This window comes from Lichenostomus cassidix, chromosome 6 (genome assembly GCF_008360975.1).
Source record: "Lichenostomus cassidix isolate B80296 chromosome 6, HeHo_3.0, whole genome shotgun sequence".
NCBI classification, from domain to species: Eukaryota; Metazoa; Chordata; class Aves; order Passeriformes; family Meliphagidae; genus Lichenostomus; species Lichenostomus cassidix.
Window position 1 is genome coordinate 11,679,294 of NC_139487.1, and position 27,946 is coordinate 11,707,239.

Below are 27,946 nucleotides of genomic sequence, written 5' to 3' on the forward strand. Positions count from 1 at the left end.
TGCCTGCAGCAGAGTCGTGATGGTCTCTGGTGTCTTCCCAAGCACCCAGGGGTGAAAGGAGCAGGTCACAAGGATGCTGGCAGCAACCCCAGTGGGCCAAAAAGACATAATCAGAATGTAAAATTGCTTTTAAAAATGCACCCTGATTCCTGTGAGTTGTCTCCCACACGTGTCCCTGTGTTTAGTCAGTGCAGAAACTCTGCAGAAACCTTTCTCAAACACAATGACCTACATCTTGCTACATTTTTTTTTTATAGATAGCAATTTCCAGTCAGCAATGAACTATTTCAGTGAAACTAAGCAGAATCCGCTGTTTTCTTAAGAAAGATAAACAAAAGGAAGATGCAATGGGATTGCTGCTGGTCTTCAGCAGAAAACCATGTGATTTTGCATGTCCTCATTGCAGTAGTTGAAGGAGCACAGACTTCTTGCTGTTGATCAGGCAGATCTGGAGGGGTGTGGAATGAAAGCAGGGGCAATGGTCTAAGTTCACCCCTGCTGTATCACTGTTCCCTTCACCCCAAACAGGAACTTAGCCCTACAGTTTTGAAACTATGCATGGACAGCCAGAATAAATCTCCTCACCAAAGGTTTCCTGACATTCCTGCTGAATATCCAGTCCTATTAGTCAACGTCAGACCTTGAGCAACATGAAAAATTGCAGAAATCCATCCTGGCTGTCACTGGAAATCAAAGGTCAATCTCAAAAACTGAGAGACTCCTTCCAGACTTGGAAAGCATTCACATTTCAAGATTACAAAGTGCAATTGTCAAAGCTCTGCACGTACATGTGAAACAGGAAGGAAAAAAAAGACCCCGGACAATAGGACCCTGGAGGAGTCGTGGAGGGATCAGGCTTTTCCCAGGAAGCAGTTTGCCAAAATGTTAAAATAGAAGCTATTTACACAATAGGTTCAAAAATGTTAACAGCCAGAAACACATTAGACAACAGGATTTCAGATTACAAACACTGGGCAGGTTGTCCCGTGAGGGTGCTCTAACAAAATACACAGATTCTCCAAACTAGGCAAAAGGAGTGTTTCTGTAATGGCCCTTTTGATGGGGTTTCTACTTCTGCTTTTGCTGTCAAGGTTTCCTATATTCCAGCCCCACAGCCACCTGCCTCCATCGCATCCCATTCTCTGTCTCTCACTCCTCCTAATCCCAACCCTGCCCAAAGCTTTCCTCCCACTGCTCTTCCACTACATCTATAGTCATCAACTGCACCACGTGAACAGGGTGTGATGTAATTGTGCTTGAGAATAAGGGGCAGAAAGTCGGGCTCCCCAGTTTCTATTCCTGTCCCTCGTCCTCCCCAAAGAGCCTTCAGGAGGTCTTTTAATCTCTGTGATCTGTGACTTGAGCTCTCCTCCTGCAAGCAGCTTGTGATGCGGTGAATACCCTCTGGTGTCTGCAGGGAGTGAGGTCCTGGAGCCCTCAGTGACAGATCCCACACTTGCCTTGCTAAATGTTGAAAGGCTTTAGGTGTTAAAAGGGAGAAAATGCCCTTTTAAGCATTTCTCTGGGGAGCAGGTGTCCAGCAGCTGACCTTCTCCTGGAAATCTGTGTAGTTTTAAATGGGAAACACAGCCTATGAAACTTCAAATAAATCTATTGTAGTCTGCACAGTCACTGACAATCCACAAGTGACAGTCAAAATCCACCCCATCCTTGCTGTTTCAGCAGCCTTCCTGAGGCTGAGCATGAAGGGCTTTCAGCACAACTGTGAGCCTTCCCAGGGCTGCAAGGGACTCTTAGTTCCTGCTTTTGGAGGAAACGCTGGGATCAGCACTCCCTCCTCAGCCAGCTCTTTGCTTGGAAGTTTCCACAACGGCCAAATTTGTCATCACCATCCAGTGGCTAAGTAAAATCATCAGAGACTTCACGTCCAGTGGCTCACACACTCAGACTAGAGCCTCAGCCTTCAGCAGAGGTATCTCCTGGCTCCCCAAAGAGAAACACAAAGCACTAAGCACATTCCTGCTTGGGGAAGATGATGCTGGCAGAGAGACAGAACAGGAGACACTTGGCATAGCTTTTAAGTGCTTCTTCATTAAGGGCATCTACCATCCTATGCTGCAACACTGCCAATGTGCTTCCCAATGTGAGGCTCTGCTATGATCATATCTGAATGTTCTCCTGGTAGCTCATTTAACAACAGGTGATGGACTTCATGCTGGCAGGCAGAGTTATAGGGCTGAATCTTCTGCCCACCTTAAAAATAAACAGAGTAGCTATGAGCCCCAAAACTCTAGGATGCCTAAAATTCAAGCACATCAACTCCTGCCCTGATTTTTACTCGCTGCATTGCATGTGTTCAGGTGAAAGATTTCATCCCATGCCAGATGGTGAGCAGGGTGAAGGGAGGACATGTCTCTAAGATATTTGTGTTCACACTTGCTCCTGCTGTAAGAGCCACCCAAAGCAGAACCTAAATATTTCTGTGTGGCTCTGTCTCTGTCCAGGCTCTCCTGGCAGTGCTGGGTATCTCTGTTCCTGGGGAGATGGGGAGAAGAAGGAAAGAACCACAAGAACATGCCAATGCATGTCCAAGAGGTATTTAAGTGTCCAAGAGACTTGCCACACTTCCCCTTACAAAGAAATTGCATCTTGCGCTTATTATGCAACAGAGGAAAGCACAGCACCAAAACAGTCCCAAGACAGCAGAAACAACAACAAATTCCCTCTTCTCCTTTTTTCAGATCCCCAAAGTATTTTAAATACATAACCTATGAGAGCTAAACTCCTTCCTTCACAGTTTTATGTCACTTTCAACATGGCATTTCTCTTGTTTTTCAGAGAAGCAGAGATGAGGCCCATTCTCCTGTCTTATTTTTATTTTCTGGATATGCTCAAGGTTCCAGCTGACCTTCTCCTCCCATTTATGAGCTGAGCAGGGGGGACAACTGGTAGTCCCTTTCAGCTGCAGCATCTCTTCTGAATGCCCAGGTGGACAGTGAAGAATGGACAGCTTCCTCTCACCATTCTCTGAAGCTTTTCAATAATTCCTCCTTGCAGTCTGCATGTGATCTGCAGTCCTAGGTGAATTCCCTTTACAGCTGGATGCACTATGTCATTTCAGTATAGCACTATCTAGACAACTGAAGAAAAGTGGAAAAAATTTCATGTATTACTTTGCCCTTATTTTTTATGGAAATGGTGGAAGTCTGGAAGATTTCTAATCTTTGTGCAGTGTTTCAAGTATTTTGTTTGTTTGTTTTTATATTTACACACATATATGTAGATAGATAGATGATAGATGATAGACAGATAGATGATAGATTGATAGAAAGAGAAAGCACTGTAAAAATTTATAGAGAGAACTTCAAAAAGCCATTATTTTCAGCTACTCAGAGAGTTTGGTCTCACCATCATGATTTCTACAAGATTCAGTAATTTATCTTAATTCAGACCATTCTGTGAATAAAATAGTCGCTGTTCTGCCAGACAGAAAGCAGATACTCTCCTGCCTCCCCCTCTAAAGCAACCGGCAAGCCTCAGGAACAAGGAGAAGCAGTTTTTAAATGCAACAGAACCATTCCTTTCACCCTCTGAACTCCATCCAGCCTCAACACTTCCTAAAACTGAAAAAAAAAAAAAGATGACACTGCAAAATGTCTTACATAAATTTTGCTGTCCCAGGAGCCTCCACAGCCAATCCAAAGGGTCAAAGTGCTTAAAGAGACCAGATTCTTAAGGGATTTCCAGCTCCCGCGTTCCGATCTCAGCGATTACACAGAAAGCAGCCAGCATCACCCTTGACAAGTCCCTACCACCACAGCCATTAAATGTTCAAATTTTTTGGGTGCCTTAGCATCTTGTAGAAATCTTGGTAAAGTCTGGATAGGAAAAAGCCAGCCAGTAGCAACAGCATGAAAGCAACCCTAATTTATTCAACTTAATTCTTTTTTTCAAGAACATTTTCTAGCATTTTCCCACTACATACTGGAGATTAGATAAGCAAAACTTCTTGATGTTTGCATATGTGGACAAGAGAGAAAACCCATGTGCATTCCCAAGTCTTGAAGCTACCAGCAAAACAACATCTTCAGTGCCAACATGAAGTTCTGCTCAGTGCTGCCTGGCTGGGCACTGGCAGCTCAGCAAGGGTCACTCCAAGAAACATACAATGTGGAATAAGGAATTTTTTCCTCAGCACTTGGCAGAGCAGTATACTAGTTATCTCAACATAGACAGTAAATACAGAACAAATTAACTGCTCCTGCTCCCCTTGAATTCCAGAGGTCTCCTAGGAGGCTGCTGTGCCACAGTGCCAGGGCAGGCAGGGTGCACCCTGTGGGGCAGCTGGGTGAGCACCCCAGCACACAGATGCTTTTCTCCTCTGTGCTCCCATCGACTTGTGGGTGGGAGCTCCAAAAGTGTGTGCTTCCTGCTGATATTTCTGCTTCTCCCAGTTTCTGTCAGGACCAGGAATAACAGGAGAGCAGGCTGTCCCACAGCCCCTCCTCTTCTGGTGCTGGACATGGCCAGTGGTATGAAGAGCGGGGGCTGAGGAGTGCACTTCAGTTACAGAAGCAAATACTTTTTGGTGCCTCTAGATGTTCCAAGTTAAGCTCGGATCACACCACACTTAACTTGCATGCTGTCCAAATTACTCCAGGAGGGCCTAATCCTGATGAATAGCTGGGTTGCTATTAAAATTGTTTTCCTTGAACAGCTAAATGGAAATGCAAGGGCTTGATGCTTGAGCTAGCATTTAAAATGGGTTCAGGTAATCAAAACACCAGATCAGAGAGCACTGGGGGTTTTGGAGGAGCTGAGATTCAATTCAGCTTATTATAGCAAACAATTCTGACCTCCAACAAGTGAAACGAGCCGTGGCTCCTTGCAGAGAGCAATTGGACCTGATCGCGTGGGCTCACACTTGCTGTTTGTACTCCTTACGCCAGCAACGCTCCTCGTGCAACCCAACACCATCTGTCATTGTGTTGTGTCACCTCGGGATGCCGCTTGGGAAGAAACACGTCACTGGTCATCTCTCCCTCGAGACATCTGAGATGCCAGGATCGCTATCACAGGCTTCTCTCTGTCCGGGCAGCAAACACCCCACACAACTTTAGAGCAACAAACAGCACAAAGGTAGCTTCAGTGCCTGCAAATTATTTTTCTGCATCCATGGCCAAGCTGTAAACCAGTATGAGAGAACGACTGGTAAATGTGATGTTCTGTGTCGAGGACATAGGTAGCTTTTCACTGTCTCATACCAGCAGCACAGATACACACCAGAGTGTATACGAATTTTTTCTACAGTGCTACCGTGCTCCAGGAGCTCTGGCATGAGTGATGATGGGAATATCAGTGAGGAGTGGAAGAGCATGCAGGAGGAGCCAGCGTGTGGATGGAGAGCCCATGGATCCTCCATGCTGCTCTAAGTCCCATCCGCAACCTGCTGCTTGTGTATGTGAGGACAGGCCAATAAAGAGGGAGCTCCCAGCTATTCAGAGTGGGAGAATGAACAGAGGGATGATGACCTCAGAGCAGCTCATTTCCTGAGCATGGCAGAGCCGCCAGAGCTCCCCATGCAGAGCTTCTCCCCCATCACCACCGTGCTGGAGCAGCAGGTGGGACAGGCAGCTCCAACAAGCTGAGCAGGCACCAAACCATGTGCCCTGTGCATGTTTCTGTCCAGAAAAAACACAACGAGAAGAATCCGATTTATATCCACACAGATGAAGGAGGAACAGAAACAGAGTTTGGGCATTCCAAGCAAGTACACTGCCTGAACACTCATGTGTGTGGAGGCAGTCACGCTGCTTGAAGAAAAGTCATAAGATACTGAGCCTCACCAGTCTGGTTTCCCCAGCAGGCTGAGAGCAAACTGTAAAGGATTCCTCTCCAAGCTACATCCCTACAAGAAAGCCTGCATTAAAAAGAGAAAGAGGAGGAAGAAACCAAGCTTTGAGCTCAGCCACTGCACACTTCACTAATTGCAGCTATTCTTAAAAACACTGTTGTGGGCCACACCTGAGTGCAGAGGCAGCAGATCAGCAGTGCTCCTTTGTGGCAGCCCTGAGTGGCTGCAGAGAGGACACTATGCTAACTGCTCTCCTCAGAGGACAAGGGGGAAGGCTTTCTTCCATAACCACAGCCACATAAAACAATTTGGTACAAACTGTGGCTCCTGCTGAAAGTGTAACTTTCATACTTTCTGTAAAAACTTAATGAAGTAACAGCAACTTTCAATGCTCATTTAAAAAACCCTGCTATTGTGTGGCATGAGGACAGCAGCAGTGCTGCAGGGCTGGACACAAGTAATGCAGGAGTTAACTGAGAGCAAAGGGATAAGAACCCCAGAAAGAATGTTGATAACATTTGCATAGACCTGGTATATGAAAAAGAGCTGTGACTGTCTTCACCTAGGGACCAAAGATGATGCAAAGATGCATCAAAAGCTTCACATTTCACCTTATTTAACCTTCGTTCACTGCATCAGGACAGTGCATACCAGCTGAGGGTGCTCCGTGTGCCCAAGGGAAACAAAGCCCAAGCACTGTGTAGGGCTCTACGGGATGTAATAGGAAATTTGGAAGCCATGCAGCGCAACCATTAGGTTGCAGAGCACTGTGCAGAGGCCTTTGGTACCTAATGCCAGCTATGGGGATGGAGATCCCCTCTTTCCAGGTGGGTGGCGTGAGACACTCCACACCTTTCAGAGAGCCCCCAGAAGACCCAAGCGCTCCCTGATGCCAAGCCACAGGTCAGACACAGCAAAGCAAGGAAGGATTTTTCAGTTTTCCCTGCTCAAGAGCTTCTGGGGCAGCCCCACACCACAGCCCATTACCCCACAGCTCCTTGAGGGACACGCTGAGTACCCACAGCCAGCCCAGCAGCTCCTCTCGACAGTGCAGCTATCCAGCTGTGGCACAGGGGTTTGGCAGTGCAGCCATGCAGCTGTGGCACACCGGTTTGGCAGTGCAGCCATCCAGCTGTGGCACAGGGGGCTTGGCAGTACAGCCATCCAGCTGTGGCACACGGGTTTGGCAGTGCAGCCATGCAGCTGTGGCACAGGGGTTTGGCAGTGCAGCCATCCAGCTGTGGCACACAGCCTGGGCACGCCGTGGCTCGCGGGGAGCATACGGCGCAAGCCGATCGCGTAGCCTGATGCTCAATGAGACTTGACAGGTCCCACCGAGGTCTGCACGCCGAGAAAGAGCCCCAGGCCCCCAAGCTGGCGACAGCGCCTCGGCTCTGCTCGGCCCGGGGCACGCAGGATTCAGCATTTGGATCATCTCACAGCAGCTGGCAGCGACCCAACGGCGTGAGCATCATCCCGTCTGCAGCAGCACGGGGTGCCTCCCAGTGCACTTTTACCCTTGGACTGGGGGAGGGAAAGGGGGGATGCACACGCAGGGACATTCTTCACGTGTCACCCCCAGCCTTAGGCTATTTCTTTCTCTGCAAGCACCTAAGGGTGAGGAGGAGTTGAAAAATATTACACTGACAGTGCTGTCGGAGCTGCGGATATAGGGCCTTCCGCTCCACGCCAAGCAAACCTTCTGGAATGGTTTGGACACGATAGGTAAACAGTGTTGGGCTTGCTCAGCAGGGAGACATTTGTATTTAGATGTTATAGATAAGTGGTGCATATTTGAGACATCTGAAAGTTATTATTCCAGGCAGTTTTTAAACAGAGAATCGCAGTTGCATAGCCCCTTAACTCCGAGCTGACAGGCAGGATAATGATTTAAATTATTGTTAAACATAGGCTCTGTTTTAAGTGGATGGAATTCAACAACATGGTAGGTTATGGGGAATGGGGGTGTATTACAAAACACAACATTTCCAATCTCTGGAGTACTGATCTGTGGGAGCTTCTCCACCAACACCAAGCATCACTATTCACTCTATGAAAATGGCAGCTGTAGAGATCCTCAAAAGGCAACATCACTCAGCTGCCTTCTGGCTCATTACCACTCCCTCTAATTGCAACAACTTCGATTAAGGGAAATGCCTTTACGAAAGCAAAACATAGCATGTTTCAGACTGTAAAACAGAGTTCAGCAGTGAATCATAAGTATTTTTTTATCATTCTTTTGATTTATAAGTGATTTATGCTTCCTGGAGTTCAATTGGGTTATGTTTGTTATGCTATCATTCTGTTTTTAGCTAAGAGTATCCTGATTTGTTCTCCATTATAGGGCATTTGAAGCTCAACTATTAGGTTATACTAAATCAGTGTCCTACAGTTGTGTCATCTGTGAGGAGTTTGTTTTCCAGTGTTCTCAGGTGGGGCTGGCTGGCTCCCTCAGGTGTCCTCCATGCTCAGCTACCACCATCACAGAAAGCCTTTGGTCCCCACCATAAGCTGCTCTCTGACATGCCAAAGGTTAAGTGTGACAGCAAACACTGGCTCCACACTGCAGCCTTTACACAGGCAAAGCTCCAGCAAAAACAAATCCATCTCTTATGGGGAAAGGAGAAGGGGAAGGAGGAATTAATTTCTTGCTTATTCAGCATCTGATTGTGTCTCTGTGTCACGAGTGAGCTCCCATGTGGTATCACCAACCTACAGCATTCTCATTTCCCAGACGGGTAATTCACAATAATGCAGGCAAGAGGGTCTCATCTCTGCTCCAAGCACGAAGATGCAATTGGGCCTAAAACAAAAGCCATCCAACCTTGCCTCTTAAGGGAAATTACACGGCTAATTAATAATGGATGAGCCTCACAAAGGCCACCCATTCTGCTCAGCGTGCCAGCATCTTATCCTAATTCTTCTCACCAATACAGCCTAGAATTGCTTGGAAACTTTAGGGGAAACAGAGTTCACTCACCTAAGCTTTAAAAACCACCATGTCCAGCAGGGTAGCAGCAGCCCAACGCAGCCTTTGGCATATGCAGCAGTATAAAATCAAATCATGAAACAATAACTCAGGTCTCTGCCAGCAACACACTCACAGGGCACACGAGTCAAACCAAGATGAGGCACTTCTGACGGACCAGCAGCTTGGTTTGCCCACATTAGCCCGTGAGGAGTCCAGCAATCAAGGCAGTTGAAACCCACAGTGCCCTGTCCAGGAGAAAAGCAGTATCTCCATCCTGCAAAATGAAGGCACTGGCGTGATATGTCTCAGGAAAATATGAAATCTGAGCCTGAATCGGGAGCTGAATTTAATAATAATCTTTATTATAATATTAAATAGTAATTATCCTTTACCACTAGAACTAAGGATGGCTTTTTGTCCCTCCCTGCTAACCACCAGTTATTGATCTGATGTACTCACATCAGGACATAAAGGCTTTCTCCTTCAGGCAGTGCTTGGTTGCTTTTCCAGCACAATTAAATCCTAATAAATATTCTTCCTTCATAAAAATAGTAGCCTCATCTCTCTCTGGGCATTGTTTTTCTCTTTTCATGTAAAACAAAATATATATTCACAGAGCTTGGTAGGAAACAAACAAGTAAGCAAAACCCCCAAGTGGGTATTAAAGCTACCAGTGCCCTATTTGAAGAACCCAAGAGAAACACAAAAGGAAACTGCAGCCATCAATAGAACATGTGGAAATGCTTCCTTAGCCCTCCAGCTGGACATTGAATTTGTGCAGTGACAAACCCCACAGGGTTCAGGGGTCTCGCCTGCTCCTTCCTGCAGCCCTTGCAGCTCCTGTTCAGCCTTCAGAGCAAGGAGAGGTACAAAGGCAAGTGAAAGCAGGATTTCCTCCTGCCAGAGGCTCTGTGTAAGGACAGGGAAGCCTCCTCATGCCTCCAAACCCCTCCTGGCCCCAGCCCAGCCCAACACAGAACAGACTGACCACAGTCCACCCCTTCAATGCGCAGTCAAAGCAGTCCTGTCCTCTATACATAAAATTTGAGAGACAAAGATGTATTGGAGACAATAAGTGAATGGTAAGAGCTCCTAAGAGAGTGCTTCCTAATTATTTTACATTCTGATGTACTTTTAGCAACTTCAGATAATCTATTCATTTAAATAGTTGAACCCAAAAGAATTCCAAACCCAGCTATGTGAAACATCTCAGAGCAGTCTGCTTTGGTAGAGGATCTAAGCACAATATGGCTGGTTCTAAAACTCATTATCTAATTCCCATATATATGCTGATAAAGCCACCATGTCCCATCCCTACATGTGAACCAAGATTTCCTAGTTTCCAGAGTAATAAACCCTCATAGTTTCTGTAGTTATCTTTATGCTGTAGAGCCAGAGTGGACTCAACTCCTTGACGGGAAACTGCAACACTAAAACTGCTGTGGGATGTTCTCTGGTTCCACCTATGGTGTCAAATGCCAGAACAATAGACAGGTCTCCAGACAAACCTACTGCAGCCTCCTCTGACTGCTCTGCTCCACCTCAGTCAGAAAAAGGATATTAAATATGGAGACAGGGTTGCAATCAGCCTTTCTAAGGAAATAATCACCTGGGAAATTCTGACTCATGCTGATTTGTGATCAAGGACTGTGACTGAGATACCAAAAAAAGGAATTGAATCAGATTTTCATGGCTGTGTCAGAATGAATTAATTCTCATCATATAACTGGAAAAGATTTAACATCACAGGAGCATTTTTAGAATGGCAGCAGGATATGGAGGCTGTGGTAAAGAAGAAAACATGATTATTGTTCTGTATAGACTGACAGCAAGGAAAGATAAAAAAAGAACTAAATATACCATAAAATAATAGGTTGGTGAAAGAGCTGCCAACAGGAACATCCTGGGGAGGGGATAGCAGTTGCAAACATCTGGCACTGCTAGCTGCAAAAACACCCCAGACAACTCTTATGACAGAATAACCAGCAGTGACATATCTCCAGAAGAGGTGGCAAAGTTACCTTTAAGTCTACCCAGAACGTTCTGAGAAGCTCCTTCCAGTCACTGCTGGTTTTCACCCTTCAGCTACAGATGTAAGGTGGCTGCCTGGCCTTCTCCAGTGGCCACCATCCACTCCCTGTCTGTCTCAGAGAGGGGTTAAGATTTTTTTTTTTTTCTCACTTTCATGGTTATCAGCAAAACTCTTAAAGTAAATCAGATGTCAGCTGATCTCACTCTGAATCTGGCTAAACCAGAGCCAGGCTATGTAGATTCTAAATGCTTGCCCATAGCCATGATTCAGGTTAGCACAGCTAGTTCTTTCAAAAGTCACATTTGCAATTAATTTCAATTAATTTTCTAGGTTGCCCATTGTAACTAAACCCTCTGCTGGAAAAATACTGCACTCACTACATATTTTAGAGGTGGTTGGTTGGTTTTTTTCTCAGCCAGGAAAGCTAGAGATGCTGTTAAGGGGAAGATTAGTCTCCGAAATCCAACTCAATAGACAGGAGTTTATCTGGCAGCAAATTCCACAGACACAGATGGAAGAGTGTGAAATCCCCACTGCAAAGCACAAACAAAGGAGTATCTCCTCACACAGACTGCTTGCCTTCATCCAAATAAACCCTGTGATAGTTCTGTCAATATTTGTTATTAGCAAAAGACTTCTATCATAAATTAACTATATGATGAAAAGAGCCATTGCATTAAAAGGAATAGGTGGTATCAAGAGCAGAACTAAGAGCCATGAATCTAATTCAGGAAGTAAAAAACAAATCTGACTCAGACTCTTTCCCATGTGTTGTTTTCTCCTGTATCTTCATGATCCCTATGATAGAGAGACTGTCAGTAGTATGTGCTCCACCCTATAAAAGAGCTCACTTATCTTCAGGGAACATGCCAGACACCCATGGTGACCCAGACAAAATAATTCAAACACACCTAACATCCTGTGCTGTCCAGATAAAGGGAAAAGGGAAAAAAAAAAGAAAGAAAAAAGAAAAAAAAAAGAAAAAAAAGAAAAAAAAAGAAAAAAAAAAAAAGAGAGAAACCAAAGCCTTTGGGCTATGAATTGCCTCCACAAAGACAAAATGAGCCACTGGTGTCAGTGACAAAACCAGGCAAGAAAAGGATGGTATCTTGATCACTGGGTTGTCCTTGCCTTTCCCACCAATATAACCTGATGTCTCTTTGCCAAACTTGTCCTCCTTCCACAGCTTTCAGCCAGAAGTTCTTCCTATTTCCATGTTTTCATCTTCCTGCACCCTGCCCCAGGCATCTGGACCCTTCTTAAACCTTCCTACACAGAAACCAGACATGTTTTCCAAGAAAACCAAGCACTGCCTGGAGGGAACCTTTCTACTTCCCCTCCAACTTCAACAGTGCATTCAGCCCCTCCTGCTCACGTTCTTCTCTCTCTTCCTCCTCTTCCTCAAGTCTTTGCTGCCCAGAAAAACCCTTAAGCACAGAGGCTAATCCCTGCATAACCATTGATTACTGATTAACCACAGACCACAGGTTTTGACCTAGCAAGCCCTGCACAGAGCCCAGTAACAAGCAGATGGCAAAGAAAAGGATCCAGCAAATCACTTAAGCATATGGCTATCTTTAGGAATGTGAATTAAGATACTTACTCAAGCATATACCTTATTTCTGGCATACCATACAAATACATATGCATGGAGGTGGGCAGGGAATTTACCATCCTGTTGAATTCAGGCCCTGCAGCCTATGCAGTCTCCTTTTCTGAGCAATTGAGAGTGGGTTCCAATTGTCCAGCTGGAAACTACACACCTTTAAAAAATTAGTGTTTTACTTCCCATTTGAATTTTCCCTCCACCAGTTTTAATCCCTTGGCCTGCCAGCATAGAGCACCCTCTGCATCACCATCAGATAGTTACTTTGACTTTTCATATCTTACCTAGTTTTTGTCGAGCACTGATCTTTTAGGTATCTCACCCAAAACTGAAGCACTAGAAATTATCATAAAAATAGTCATAATAGTGATTTATGTCTCAAAACCAAATAATTTACATGTTTCTCTAGAGTGTGAAATTAGGCTGAGTTGAAATTGTCCATCCCTGCAGCTCCACAGTGAAATTGTCATTAGTTCAGTTTTCTTTCCAACACACTCTAGCTCTGATCTCCATCATGAGGCCAATTTCCTTCCACCTGGGCAAGTGGTGTTATAGACAAGATCAGCAGACTCTCCCATGTCAGGAATGAAGAAATGAAAATACATTTTAACAAATGCAGGCAGCATCAAGGCTCACCTCAGAGATGAGCATACACATCCAGGTGTGTAGAAACATTGAATTAGACCTGTCTAGAACAAAAAGGGCTACAAACAGAGGCAGGAACCAAAAGGCCCAATGTTTTTGTCAAAAAGATGCTTTCACACAAGCCATGCTGGAATAACAGAGCAGTTCACTGATGTCTGGGAAGGGCTCAGGAGAGCGATGGCTACTGCCTACAAACACCAGAGAGAGCAATGAAAATCAACCAGGGAAACACCACTGCAGAATGAGGAGAAAATGCAAATGCCTGCAGAAACACATTGAACAAATTGTCACCAGTCTCCTGGTTCAAGTGAACACCTATGGGGCTTGGAGGTGCTGGCCTTGGGCAGGCAGAGAAAGAAGGAACACTCTGTGTTAAAGATTTCAGAGGCTTCAGATCTTTCCTTGCAAGTGGTGCAGTATTTATTGGCACGGCACCAGCATGGGAATAGGATTATTGGATTTGAAAGGCTTTTTCCCTGGAGTGGTCTTTATCCTCTTAAAAAGATAGAGCAATTAAACATTTTTTTTTTCCTGAAGAGAATTAATCGTCTGTGAACAGTCACACTGGTAGCCAGATGCATCACAAGAGATTTTCATCTTAAACACACCATCCATAGTCAGTGGCCAACAATCTGTTTTATCATTCTTTTATCCCTAGCTACAGACCAAAAATTTACCAATCCCGAATAAGTTTAATTTCAAAATCTAATATGAGCAGATGGAATGGAACTTTAAAAAAAAATACTCTGTTAAGGCCTTTAACATCAATACAATGCTAATGTCTGAGAATCAAAACTTGTGACTGGACATACTGTTCTAGCCAATAGACATGGAATGCTTTGTATAAATCTCACAAAGTTCTGCCAACATTACCCTGCTATAATTCCCAAGAAAACAGGAGGAAGCACTTACCTAGTGCATGTCAGTGCAAGGCATGATATTTTCACCAAAAGCCGCAACATGGGGGAAACATATAAAAAAATTCAGAAGAAGATATTTTGAAAATGCAATTAAGAGAGCATCATACAAGAAGGCAAGATCCAGATTTTCCTCAATGTCTGAGCAGGAGAGAGGAGTCCAGGTTCTCACTGAGCACAGCACCTTGCAGGATCAGCTGCATCACAAGCAGAGCTGATACAACATCTGCATCAAAACTGGGAGTGGATTCAACACAAGTAGAACACCTTCAGAAGAGAAGTGGTAGCTCAGCATGACTAAAGATGACCTAGTGAATAGCATCCCTGCCCATGCCAGTAGGATTGGAACTAGATGATCTTTAAGGTCCCTACAAGCCCAAACCATTCTATGATTCTAGGATTTTGTGAAGAAGTAGTTCTGGCTTAAATCAGCACAGTTTCAAAAATCAGCACAGTCAAAATGTTTTGTTTCTTCAGGATAAGCCAGACAAGGTCTGGAGGACCTTCTGCTGCTCAGTGCTTGGCCAAAAAGAAGGGATGAGTGAGCAAAAACCCAGGGCTAGACTCTGCTCACAGTGTAAAACCAGAGTGAATCCATAGGTTGCTACAAGTTTAGGATGGCAGAACTGAGAGTTGGGCTATAGGTAAGGATTTCTATACTGAGCCCAACAACAGCAGTTCTGCTTATGCAGCATGGGAGGGGGGGAAGAGACTGGACTACAGAGCAATCTCACTTTTAGCTCTGTTGCTAATAGGGATGGAAAACCCAATTTTATTTTATTAAAGGTGTCGAACTTTTCTAATAACCCAGACACCTATAGGGATAACAAATTCACATCCTCTGTACAGTAAATTGCATATTCAGCAGCTGTGAGGCCAATTAGACGTTGAAATGACAAAGTGCTATCTCAGGCCAGCAGAGACACACTGCACAGTGTTTAGTTTTATCATACAAGCAGTCTTTAGCTGTCATCTGTCATACAGGCTTAGGGGAAAGGGCCTCCACAGCTGGAACAGCTGCAATTGTTGGAATTGCAAGATTAGCACAGTAAATTGTTATACTTTTACCAGATCACTCAATTCACATCCAAATCATACCCCCAGCTCCAAATGCACTCTTTTTGTCAAGCTATAGCTTTATGAATGAAGAGGAATTAGCTTTCAGCATTACAGCCCAAGGTTTGAACAGTTTAAATTAGTTGGCTGAATATTTTTGAGGAAGGTATTAAGAAAGCTGCAAAGATTAATTTCCTCTCCCAACATATTCTCTCTCCTTTTTTTTAAAGGCTCTTATTACTTACAGATTTAAAAAAAGAAATCACATTAGACAAACTAAGGAAAATGCAATTATATGTGGCATTAAGCATCAGTTAAGAGAATGCATTTTAAAAAAAGCAGCATAGATACCCTAATGGTTTAAATAAAAAAGCTAAAATCTTTGCTAACATAAGGAATTCTTTGAAATGTCTGTCAAAAGAATACACTGCTCCATTAGTGGTGGGTTATTATTCTCTAAGGCCCTGTCTATGCTAGAAATGTCTGCAACTAACAATAGCTGTGTAATAAATTCAGTATACCTTCAATTATTCAAGTAGTTTATACTTTTATTAGAAGTAAAAGAAAGTCAACGCCCTTTTAATGGAACCACTGTTCCCAGACTCTCCTTTCCACACTTCCAGCGCTTACCAAAGTCAAGATAAACTTCATAGTGTAAACCAGCAACATTTACCTCCTTAAAGCAGCAGCCAAATCAATCATCACAACAGATATTAATGTGAAGACTCTACTTTTTTTTAATATAGAGGCCTATCTTTGCAATGTCAGCATCTGAACTACAACATATCCATAACATAAACACCCCTTACAATTGTCAGAGTTTTCATATTTCCTTGGGTTTTTAATGGGTAATGTGGCCCTTCTTGCCTGTGTTAGGAAAAATATTTCAGCATACCAGAACTAAAGAAACATTATAGCACAGAATGTATTTTTCCACTGGTCATTTTGTCCTGTAGCAGTCTCCATTTTTCTCAGTCTGGTCAATAAAAACCAGGCTAATCTCTTGTAAATTTATTCCTACCCAGGTACATTTGCAGGCTCTCCTGATGCCGACGTGGACATTTTGTGGATATAAAGTGCCAAACAGCACATTATGTGCCAGATTTTTTCCTTTCTGTTCACCTGTGGTAATGCCTTCCCCTCCAAGAAGTCCTGCTAAGGCAAAGGTACTTCAGGTGAAAGCAACAGGTTATCTGATGTGCAACACTGAGAAAATACAAGCAACGTGCAGAGCCTCTGTGCAACTTGGTAATTCAACACCTCATCCAGACCTAGGGAGCCTGAAATACTGATCCCTCAGAGACCTTATTTCACTTGGCATCTGCCTGTTCTGACTTTCTTGGTGTTTGCCATTCTCTGCTCAGCCCAAATGCCCTGTGCAGGCAGATGCTTCCTTCCCCAGCTCATGAGCACAACGTCTCCACTGCTGACAGTCAAACACAAAGAGAAGGAAAAAAGAAACCCCACTGCATTCACACAGCCAAGAGGAGCTCTGGCTTGCTTGAAAGTGCTGTGTCCAGCAGTGTCATCACCACAACCTAGACAGGCAGACCTGGAGGACACACAGACCCTCCAGCACAAGGAGCTGCCCAGGGCTGTGGGCTAACTTTTGGGTGCCTATTGCATCTGGAAAAACACTTCCCTCCAGAGGTGCTAAGGCAAAGCAGGAATTAATTAAAATGGCAAGAGATGAGTTATTTATTAAACTGTTTTCACATTTTCAGCTGTGTTACAGAGCTTCCTGCAGCTGCCATAGAGACAACAGCTACAGACAATAAAACTTTATGAGCAATTTAAATTCTCTCTCCCCTTAGGAGATGGGGAAAAACAAGGACAACTGACTGTTTGGAGGTCTTGTGTATCTTGCCTTCATTAAGTAGGACTCTGTTTAAGCACTTATTATGGTTTTCCATCAGATAGTCACAGACTTCCACAGAAAGGATTAATTGTTTATAGCTTCCACTTTCAACAATACCCTATAAAAATACACTGCAGTCATATCTGATTATCCAATTTTGTTTAGTGTGAAGCACTCCCAGCACATCAGTCTGCTTATTTGCACGTGTCAGAATAGCAACAAAATGGATTCCCATGGGCAATGGAAAATAAGCTTTGCACTTGGAAAATAAAATAGTAATAACCACACAGTAAAACTGCAGATGCATGCAATAAATTAGATTTATCATCAGTCTTATACCATTCACACCTGAAATTTGCCCATAAATCTACCTCGTTTGAGGCTTATTTAATGTTTCTTCTAAAGGTGGCCTGGAGCTAGAGATTCAATCTACATAAGAACTGACAGGAGTGAAGAAAGAAAAATGTTTCTTTCTTTCCCTACAAAATATGCAACTTCCTTGTCAAATAGAGACCAGCTTGAGGCATAAGATGAGTACATTTCCATCCAGGATCTGTTCACATTTTGACTTTGATACTTTGCAAACATAAAACAATAAGAAGTTAGGAAGATGATCTGGTGAAAGAAGAGATTTCTAAAATATCTAATATAATATAAAGAAATCCCATTTAATTTTATTGGGATCTGTACGTATATTTAAGAGTGAAATATGTATTTATACTGTTTCTACTTTGGGTAAATCTAATACATGCACATTTAATACACATGCATTTAAAATCTTCCCATCTTGCAAGGTCTTACTAATTTTTCACATATTTTATATTTACAAGATGTGGTGAGACTTAGCTTTCAACAGGTGCCTCTAAATAAAATTATCCTTGGTTTTCAAAGCCTGTGCTGGTAAAAGACTAAGAATACTTTGAAATACTGCATGAATGAAAATACTGATGGGAGAAGAGTGTGAACAGAGCAATAAACACTAAAGGGGTGTGATTGCTGATCATACTAGCAAAGAATAGGACCAAGAAAAATGAGCAGATTTTACCTCACATTATCCCACTGAAAACACAGGATGAGAAGTGAGGTATGCTGGAATCATAATTGTTTTGCAGTCCCATTTTTCTGTACTTTTAGAGCATGTGGATTGTGCTTTGAAAGAAAAGGCACTAGATGGTAGGATGATGATCTTCATGGGGCCTTTCCCATCTTAACCACTCTGCACTGCTTTGCTCTAATGTCACTGCCCAAAAAATGGGGTGATTTTCAAAAAGGAAAAAAAAAAAGGTGTGATTTTCAAAAAGGCACCACCTACAATAGGCAAACCTGTAATCCCATAGCAAAGGTAAAGGAAAATGCTGAGAACACTCATTATGCTGTTCTGCACACATGACTGAGGGAAGTTGCCACCCTTGGTGTCCTGCAGTGAATCCACAGAAAGTGCACATGCCAGGCTCACTGTCCCAGTGCTTGAAAGAAGCAGGTCAATGTGAGACAACACCACTTGGTTCCCATGAGCTGCCATCCTTCCTCCATGGCTCTGAAGACTCCAGGATTTAAACAGCTGGGCCTTTCCTTTTCTTTTTTGGATGCTTTATTATAGCAGCAAGGCAGCAGATTGCTTATATTCCATTTTTCTCGGACTCTTTTTAAAAGTGTGAATGAGCATGTGTGTATGTTGAAGTGATAACATAAGGACAAGCCACATTTTTAGTAAATATTACTTTAAATTACCCTGGAATGTAAAAGTGCACTTGTGCAAAACTAGCTGCCCAAAAAGGAAAGCAGAGCTGTAAACCATCCTGCCTGCAAGTTGAGCATGTCGGCAGGAGAGTCACTGTATAAGGGCATGTTTACAGGTCATGTAAGCCTGCACCTAGGCTGAAACTCATGGCCTGGAACACTGAACATGCATGTACTCCACTGTCACAACCTCCTCTATGTGGGCCCTTGAAAAAAATAAAACAGCAGAGACCCTGTGGTCAGAGGAGATTACATTTCTGGGTGAATTTAAACCTTTTTATCTCTGTCATGTGGGTAGAGGAGAGCATGGAGTAGCCTCTCACCTGTGACTGAACCCCATCATTGAGGCCACCTCAAGGTGGATTCAAACCAGTCCCTCATTTTGACTCACTCCAGCAGTGACAGGCAAACTGTGGTCCCAGCTGAGTTCAAACTCCCCTTGGCTGCAGTGCAGTGGGCCATGCAAGCCTTTTTCACCTGGTTCATTTCAAAATCCAGCTGGTAAAGAAGCTACCTAAAGGGCTCTGCCTTGAACATCCAGCAAGGACAGTCAGACCCAGGAACATCTGTGACAGCCACATACACCTGTGCAGTAACAGCAGTACTGACACATGGGTAATTGTCAGTAAGGCTGATGCTGTGGGTAAAGCCATAAGCAGAAGGAAATGAAAAATTAAGGTACAAACCAGCTGGTTTTTAGTGATGCCAGAATGTTGTGCAATGCTTGCGATGCAGACAGAGAGAGAGGCAGGACTGAGCTGGGTAACAAGGCTGATGGCAGGTGACACCTTTCTCTCTGGCAAATCATTTAACTCTCACAGGCTTTGGGCCCCCCTTCATTCAAATCTTTATTAAATCTGTAAGACAGGAACAATGTCACTAGACTTAGTCATTACCCTGTTTTTCTGAGATCCTTATTTGGGCTGGAAGTGATTTGCCAGTGTAATGCAGATAAGCAAAATAAAGATGTGCTGTTTTGGATGTTGTCACTTCTGGGAACATAAATGCACACTGTCTATTTGCCTGCAGAGCTGGGAACTTGCAGTGACACAAGACTTACTGCTGTAGGTCTTTCCTTTGGCAAGGCTCATTTTGGAAGTGAAGTTACATTGCAAGGAGTGGGGAGGGACTAATTCTGCAATAAACAGAAAGACACCAGAAATGGTAACGGTTTTGGTCAGATTCTTACACATAAAAGCAAATGGAGACTGTGCAGAGGTGTAGTTTGACCCTGAACCCTACAGGCATTGAGAAAATAGTGAGACTTAAGAACAAGGAACATTTTTGGGGTTAGGAGGCAATAAATCACTGAGTTGGAATCTGAAATGCTAGGCTCTTCTGTTCAACAAACCACTCCAGCATCCCCAGCCTCTATCAGATGCCCTGCATGCCATACCAGGCTGAATTCGACCATATGTTTGTAGCTAAGCTATGAAATCCATTTGTCAAGTCCCGGGAGTTTTTGGCAAGTTGTTCTGTGCTATATGTGTGGTCTGCTACACTAAAGCAGGCATGGAGAGCATAGTAATGGGTATGTCTATAGGATCCAGAGGCAACACAGCTGATGATTTCCCTTCTCTGATTTTTAGTGCTGTTTAATAATGAATGGAGATGGAGAGGACTCGGGTGGAAGCTGTTTCAGCACAGTTGCAGCCTTAAAGCCTGCTGAAGGCTGCTGGAACAAGCTATAAATATGTATCTGAGCTCCACGCCAACTGTGTAAACTCAGAAGCTGCTTGCTTCATTCAGGGACTTCATACCCACCAGAGAGTTGGGAGTCTCTTGGACTAGAGGTAAGTAGTGGCTGGCAGAAGTCACATTTTCCTTGTGAAAGGGGATGTGGAAGATGCTAGGACAATGCAGGGGTGGATGACGGATAGGAAATGATTTCTCGGGTGTTTTGAAAGGAAACACATAATCCAGAGTTATGGACCCTCATTAATCAGGCAGAGTAGTCCTGAGATGCCAGATCTCACAAGAACAGCTGTAGGACTTGAAGTCATTTGTAAGCTCTTCCTAACTGAACCCCTGGCATGACATTTGCCCAAATTCTCCATCCCAATTCAAATATCACCACCTTGGCCTATGAACAGTTGCCTAGTGGCTCTGATTCAAGCTGATTCACAACAAAAGATAAATCTTTCTGCACCTATAAAAAGAAAAAGCTGCTAAGAAATTCTTCAGTTCCTCTGCCTTGTGCAATCTCGGGCCAGGAGTTTTTTCAACAAGGTCAGTCTCATTTCTTCATCTCCTGAACCTACATCCCTCTTCCTTGCTGCATAGATTGCTACACATAGTCCTGTGACCATATTTTTTAACACAGCACAGAATGTGGAAAGGAGACAGAACTGCCAGAAAGAAGTTTAATTGAAGTTTTTGATATATAGCATGAAGCTGTCAGTTTAAGAGATTAACAGGCTGCATGAGAGGAAAAAGGCCAGGCTCTCTCTTCGCCTCAGATCATCTCATCTTCAGAAAGAATTTCAGCTCCTGAAGGTCAGCAGGTACCATCTAACCTTTTCCATGGTGAAAAGAAGATCCATGAAACTACTGTTACAAGGAGAAATGCTGGAATTCGCCTCCCAGTGACAGCACAAAGCCAACTCTACGGCTGCATGCTGACACCTCTGGTCCCCCAGCAACCTTGCTGCCATTCAGTCCTCAGAGATTCTTTTCAATTCTTCAAGATGTATAAACTTAAATAGCCCAAACCTTGACAGTCTGCACATCTGGAACTATGACTGAGTCCTCATGAATGCCAAACAATCTTCATTTCAGCTGAGGATGGCAGAAAACACAAGCATTTGGCACTCCTTATCCTCCAACCCCAACTGTATATCCAACCTTCAGGCTCCAGAGGACAAATCAAACTCCTCTGTGAAAGCAATATCCTAGAAAAACCAGCCACAGATTCTCTCAGGTAATTTGGAAGACAGCCATGTTTCAAATCTGTCCATTAAACCTGACAGAATATCATAACAGTGCCATTCAAGAAGGATTTAACCATAGCACATAAAATGCACCTCCCCACTTTGGCACAGGGAAAGCAGAAGATGAGACACAAATAAAGTCTTACAAGGTATATGACACACTCCAGGCTATTCTCTGATAGAGCTACACCTCTGAGCAGAAATCCACTTACTTAGAGATGGCTTCTAGTGCTATATGGCAGCAGCTGTTTCCCACCTCCCACTGATGTTATATTTATGTGCTAAGTTCCAAACACCCACTGATCCACGCTGAAGTCCTGAGATGCTCTGGGGAGGAACAACAGCTGTTTCCCTGTACTCATCCCAGCACAGCAAGGGGACAGGCAGTGTCAGGCTGGCCTTTTGCCAGGGAGGGCTCAGCATCACCCCTGTTTTTGGAGCCAGGTACTCACCCAAGAGCTGCACTCCGCGGGTGAGCCCATAGACATCGATCAATGCCCAGAGGGGCTCTGCCGTCCTCACCCCGCTGAAGAAGAGCATTGCAGCAGAGTCGTTCACCCGGTAGAAAACTCGTCCCTTCTTGTCCACCCAGAAGGCTATGATGTTCCCCTCGTTTGCAAACTCTTCTGGCAGAGCTTTGGCCCAAAACCCACTTTGGGAAACCAAGTCAGGGCATGCATACTTTGGCAGAGTGTCAGGGTTAATTCTCGATGGATCCTTGGAAGTAAAGCCGAGCCGAAGAGCCCCACTCCAGCAGCACTGCTTTTTAGTGATCTGCAAAGACAACAGCAGCAATAACAGCCTTGGGCACTTGAATATTGACTTACACACTACAGGCTTTAAGCATCCAACACTGGTGGCCAGCGTGCAGATGACCCCACCAGAGTTAGGAAACATTTTACACACCAAACACTGCTGTAGGTTTTTCAGCTGCACACAGCAATGCTGCTGCACACTTAGGATACAATGCTCATATTTAAAATCAAATAAATCAAATTAAATCTGTGTCGATAGGTGAAATGTAATTACAGCTGCATGGTGATTCACTTCTATTTCTGGGGTAATTCCTTTTGGCCTAGGAATAATCCTCTCACAAAATGTGCCAAAAATGGCCACAAGACCTTTTATCTCAGCACCTGCAGCGGCAGAGCTCTTCCCACATAGTGCTCAGATGCTGGGGTCTCTCATGACCTGAAGGAAAAGCATAGACTCCAGAATCATAGTTACCACGACAGGGTTTTCTGAGTTTCCCAGGCAAGTAAAAGACAGTGTTCTCCTTGTTTAACTTGTCATATTGGATGACATATTGAAATCACAGCCTTGTAGCAGAGAACTTGTGTGTGGGAAAGCACAATATAGAGTATTTAAAATTGTTAAATACACAATTGGGAAGCAACAATAGATGTTCCTTTGTGACTGGGGAAAACCTACTTATTTCAGCTGTGAACAGTGTTTTGCAAAGTATGTTGTACATAACTATGCCCCAACCTGTCAGTATGCAATTACTCAGTGTGTCTGGGGTCACAAACCTCTGCTATGGTTTTTGGAATGGTTCATGTGTCATATCCATCCTTCTGCACCTGACAGACAGAAGGACAAAGGATCACAGATACCTCCAGAGTCATCACCTTCTTCTCACAAGAACTGAGCCCTGGACAGGAAGGGATCTGAGGGGAGTAGGCAGCAGGTCCCAAACACATGCAGCACATCAAAAACACTACCCAGTTATAAAGTCCTTTTTTCCCATGGAAGTAAGGAGCTTCCACACTTAGTATGATCCTCAGATGGAGATGATGTCTTTGGTGAAGTTTTCCTCTCATTTTATTGTTTATGAACCTGCTGGACATTGCTCCTCTCAACAGGATTTAGTCTGTCAGCATCCAGACTATGAAATGAAAGTCCTAAGGATGCTGAATCCAACCTTGATGTGGGGCCAAGACAGTTCCTGCATGCCAGTAGACACATAATTGCTGCATCTGTTCACACACTGAACCTGCAGCAAACATGAGAGCACTTGAGATAGTCCTCTTCCATCAATGCCTTGGCAGCCTCCAGCAATTCCAGTGTTGGCTGCAGGAAAGAGCAGACACATGGATAGGTATCACCTACCAGATGTCACACAAAACTTGTTGCCTTTCTGTGATGTCATGCTCTGCCGAAACACTAATGGCTCGGATGAATGGCAATGACAGAGACTGAACTGTCCAGGACTGCAGGACTTTGTCCTCAAAAGCCTGGCAGCAGCCCCTTGTGTCCCAGCTTGGAAGCATAGATTTTTCACCAAGGGATTCTACAAGACATTTTCTTTGGACTGTTGAATTCTTTGCTAATCGCATTTGTAAATACTGCATTTTTCTTTTACATATTCCTCTCCAAGGCAAATCTGGAACATGTGCCCTTGGGTTCACAATAATCTCACAACAAAGACATTGTTCAAAGCCTACAGATTTCTGTTTTATAATTAAAGTATCAGAGAAAATAACTCAGAGCTCAAAAAAAAGTTATCAACAGACAATTTTTCAGCTAAGGGAATGCTGCTCTTTACCCCTACTGGGTCCATCCAGGCACCTAAACTGTTTGCATGAAACACTTGAGCACTGACCTCAGTCTCAGGAACCATGGGAAGCTCCTGCCTGTGGGGTGAACATTGGGATGACACTAAAAAGGACTGAAGCAGATTTGCTATTTTATATACCTGGCCAGGGTGGGATGGCCTCATGCATGTCCCCAGTACAAGTGGGGTCAACAGGGCATGCACATGACAAAATAGGGAAACATAATATACACACTCCAAGAAGAAGCCTGGGATATTTTTTGCAGCAAATTTACTGCAAGCCTTAAAAGCTTTTGGGTCTAAGATAAATATGGCCTCATTGTCATTTGTACAATTCAGTCTCTTGCCAATATTTCACAGCAATCACAGGCAGTGTGAAGTAAATATTCATATGGTAATTGAGGCTGCACATGTTCCATGTATTAATCAGCACCTATAAACAGTTCTCAATACAGTCTGACCACAGGCAAACTAATATCCAAATTAAAATCAAGTATAAAGCCTGCCAAGAATTAGACACAGCTGGACAAAGGGTACACAGTTTTGCTAAAAAAGGCAATGGTTAATGATGGACCAAATTCTCTTTTCAGCAGCCACTGCTAGCAGAAAAGCTTGGGAGGTCCATCGGGTACCAGAAGGGGAGGAAAAGACAGAATCAACATCCAAACTGCTAAACCATTGCTGCTTTCACAGATTCAGGCTCCTGATCTTTACTCTCTTGTGCCATCTTTGAGAACTTCACTACACTCCCTAGCAATGCCCTGAACTACATGGAAGAAACCATACTGGAACATTTGTCTCTGATGCTGCTTGACAGCTGTATTCCCATATTCCCAGAGCTGCAAAAAAATCTCAGAATAAAACCTGAGATACAATACCTAGTGAACAGAATTAAATCTCCTTATTTCTTTCCTCAATTTTCCAAAGGAGTTTAGACTTTATAGGACCTGAATGACTGGGTTCATAGTTAGTCTGTAGCTGGTAAGAAGGTCTAAGATGCTGTTTTCCACAGGTACAAACAATAGCGAGGCAATTACAGGATGGATTTATCATACAAAAGCAAGGATGTTTTCACATTTCATCTCTCCCTAGAGCACAAATTCTGCTAAAGCCTGTTGATCACTCCCATGAGACCTTCCCATTGGAGTCAGCAGGAGCTCTGCTCATAAATCTCTTGTGCAGACTTGCATGCATATCCTTCACACACATTATGCAAGCTAAAATCCCCAAATACACAGAGATAAACAAGTGTGAATTTCCAGAGATAGCTACCTTGTTTCAGAATGAGGAAGAAATAACCCAGAACCTTTGCCCAAACCACTAAATCTGCTCAAATCTTTGATGATGTCTTCAAAAGTGAAATGCTGCTTTCATCTCCTCCCAGATTATTTTTCGCAGTTGCTTGTCCAAATTGCTGGCCAACATGGGAAAAAATCTCATTAGGCAATGTGAGGGATTCTTGCTGGGTTTCCAGCCTGGATGGAAGCAGTAAAAACTCCATAGGGAGCATAACAAACCTGTAGTGGGGATTTTCAGTCTCTGGGCCTGAGCTGAAATCACTGAAATCTCCATGTATTTCCAAAAGGAGGCATCTTCCTCATTCCTAGCTCCTTTGCTGGTTGTTAGGGAAGAGGCAGAGAAGGCTGATATGTACTCTGGGACCTCTAGCAATAGGCAACAGCAAGATCATTCAAAATGGGTATCTATATGCTGATAAACCTCCTGGAAAACTCCTTCTGTGTAAATGAAGGATTTGCAGTCAGATCATTCATGTGTGCCATGAGCTAAAGTGGCCAAAGAAGATGACCTACTTTGTGCCAATGGAAAGCATGAATCCAGCTGAGAACAGAAAAATGCTGTCCCACAGTCTAGAAGGCATAAAGACTGGAAAGTATCAGTGGATGAAGTTTCAAGGGTTCCAAGCTCCTTAAGGTGCTGATAACCTGAAAAGTGCTTCAGTTCCTAAGGAGACAGAGGAATTTCTTCACCAGAAAGCAGCTCTGGTATTCACAGAGGCATGTTGTCTCAGGAGCTAGATTTCCCATGCTAGCTCCAGCACCAGGGGTACAAACTCCATCCTCCAGGCTACCACAGACACAAAGGAAATTAAATCAGCCTGTGCCAGCAAGAAAAATGTGATGCCTGCAATGCCCTCTCCTCTGACCTTAAGGCTATCAGGTGATTGATTCAACAAAGCAGTCAGCAGACCACCAGAAAGGTCCTTTTCTTCAACAGCAACCATGACCACTGACTGCTTCTTTCATCCTTTCCTCCAAACCATTTTGGTTTTCCTGCCAAGCACATGAGCAAGAACCTTCACTTCCAGGTCCTTTTCGAGCTCTTTTCTCCCGGCTGTCTCAGCTCCATGAGACCAGCCCTCATTGCTGCCTTGTTTACAGGAACAAAAGTGCTTGTTGTGGAATGGAACACCTTCACTAACTCCTCATCCTCCCTCAGCCTGCCCAGAAAAGCTCCTTTGCAGGATGGGAGCAAGGCCTGGAGGACACATTTTCTAGAGACACTGAAGCTGCTGCCTTTCAGACTAATCAATACATCCCTTTTTTCCTGCTGTCTTCCAAGCCATCTCAGCTCAATCTTCTGTACTTGTCTAACATCAATAAAAGTATTTTTGGAACGTGGATTTCCCTTTTGTTCTCAGTTTCTACAGCAGCTTGTACCTCTGGCTCCAAGAACTACAGAGACAAAAGCAGAAGTACCAATGAAGGCTGCAGATCTTAAAGGCTGAGATCTAACTACTGTGCTTTGCAAGGAAGGGCTACAGATATGCTGCAAGCACCAAAGCCTGGTAAACCCCAGCATTCATTCACAGCAGCTCCCACAGCAAAAAGGGAAGGTATAAGGTACTCACCTTAAGCCTGACTTGCTCATAAATTACAATGGGCCTGTTGCTGAAGGTAATGGCATTGCAAAAGCTAGCCTGGCGCTTCACCGCCTTCTGTGTTGTGTCCATGATGATCTGGGATCCCTTCGTGTGAGGATGGAAAAGCAGAGGGCTGATGGACAGAGTTCCACATTGTGGGATGGGGAGACAGTGCTTCTGCTTGTGGTGGCATCGGTGGGAGGAAGTTGAAAACGACCCACCAATGGAATCTGAAAGCAGAACAGGGGAAAAAGGGTTTCAAATCTGCTGTAATATGGAAATTCTCAATGTTTAAAAAAAAAAAAAAAAGCAGAAAAAAAAAAAAGCAGAGGTACTTCAGATGGAAATTATAGCTAAACAAAAAAAAAAGTTAGCCAAATCCTTTAACTGTGAACCACTGAGGGATTCTAGAGCATCTTCAGCAACAAAAGCCTGCAATAACACTGAAGACTCCTGTCTGGACAATCCAACAGTACAGAGCATGGCATTGAGACTGTACCTCAGCACTGAAATCACAGGCCATCTTGAGGCCACAGACAGAACAGAATACAAGAATTGGTTTCAAAACCAGAACAATGGACTCGTGAAATTGCTGTATCAAAGCTGTCACACTGAGGGAATAATCTTCCACTTCCAGAGGACTCCTACACAACTTGACCATTTCTCTCACACCTCCTTTGCAACAGCAACTCCTCTGATCTTTGCCTCATTGTGACTCTAGGTGCCCTATCCACCCATGCCATGTACCAGTTCAGACACACACATTGCTGATTTATGCTCCAGCACCACTCAGCAGTAATCCACCTGGATTTCTCTACCAACTTGCATTCATTCTCCTCTCTCCTCCACTGATAAGAACCTCAGCTAAGATCCCACAGGTCATGAAGGCATTGATCACCACATTATGATTAGAGTGAGGAAAGGCAAGAGGGAGAAAGGCT

The 27,946-nt window shown here is 43.9% G+C and overlaps 1 protein-coding gene across 3 annotated transcripts in view; it reads right to left on the reverse strand.

Moving 5' to 3' along the window:
* NEURL1 (neuralized E3 ubiquitin protein ligase 1) overlaps positions 1–27,946 on the reverse strand; it is an 86,106-nt gene that overhangs the window by 34,371 nt on the left and 23,789 nt on the right. For all 3 annotated transcript variants that reach the window (XM_085064912.1, XM_085064911.1, XM_085064910.1), the window contains exons 2-3: positions 26,994–27,235; positions 22,023–22,344 (exon numbers count right to left, since the gene is read on the reverse strand). In XM_085064912.1, the coding sequence (XP_084921038.1) occupies positions 22,023–22,344; positions 26,994–27,095 (424 nt within the window). In that variant the 5' untranslated portion in view covers positions 27,096–27,235. The remainder of the gene's footprint in view (positions 1–22,022; positions 22,345–26,993; positions 27,236–27,946) is intronic.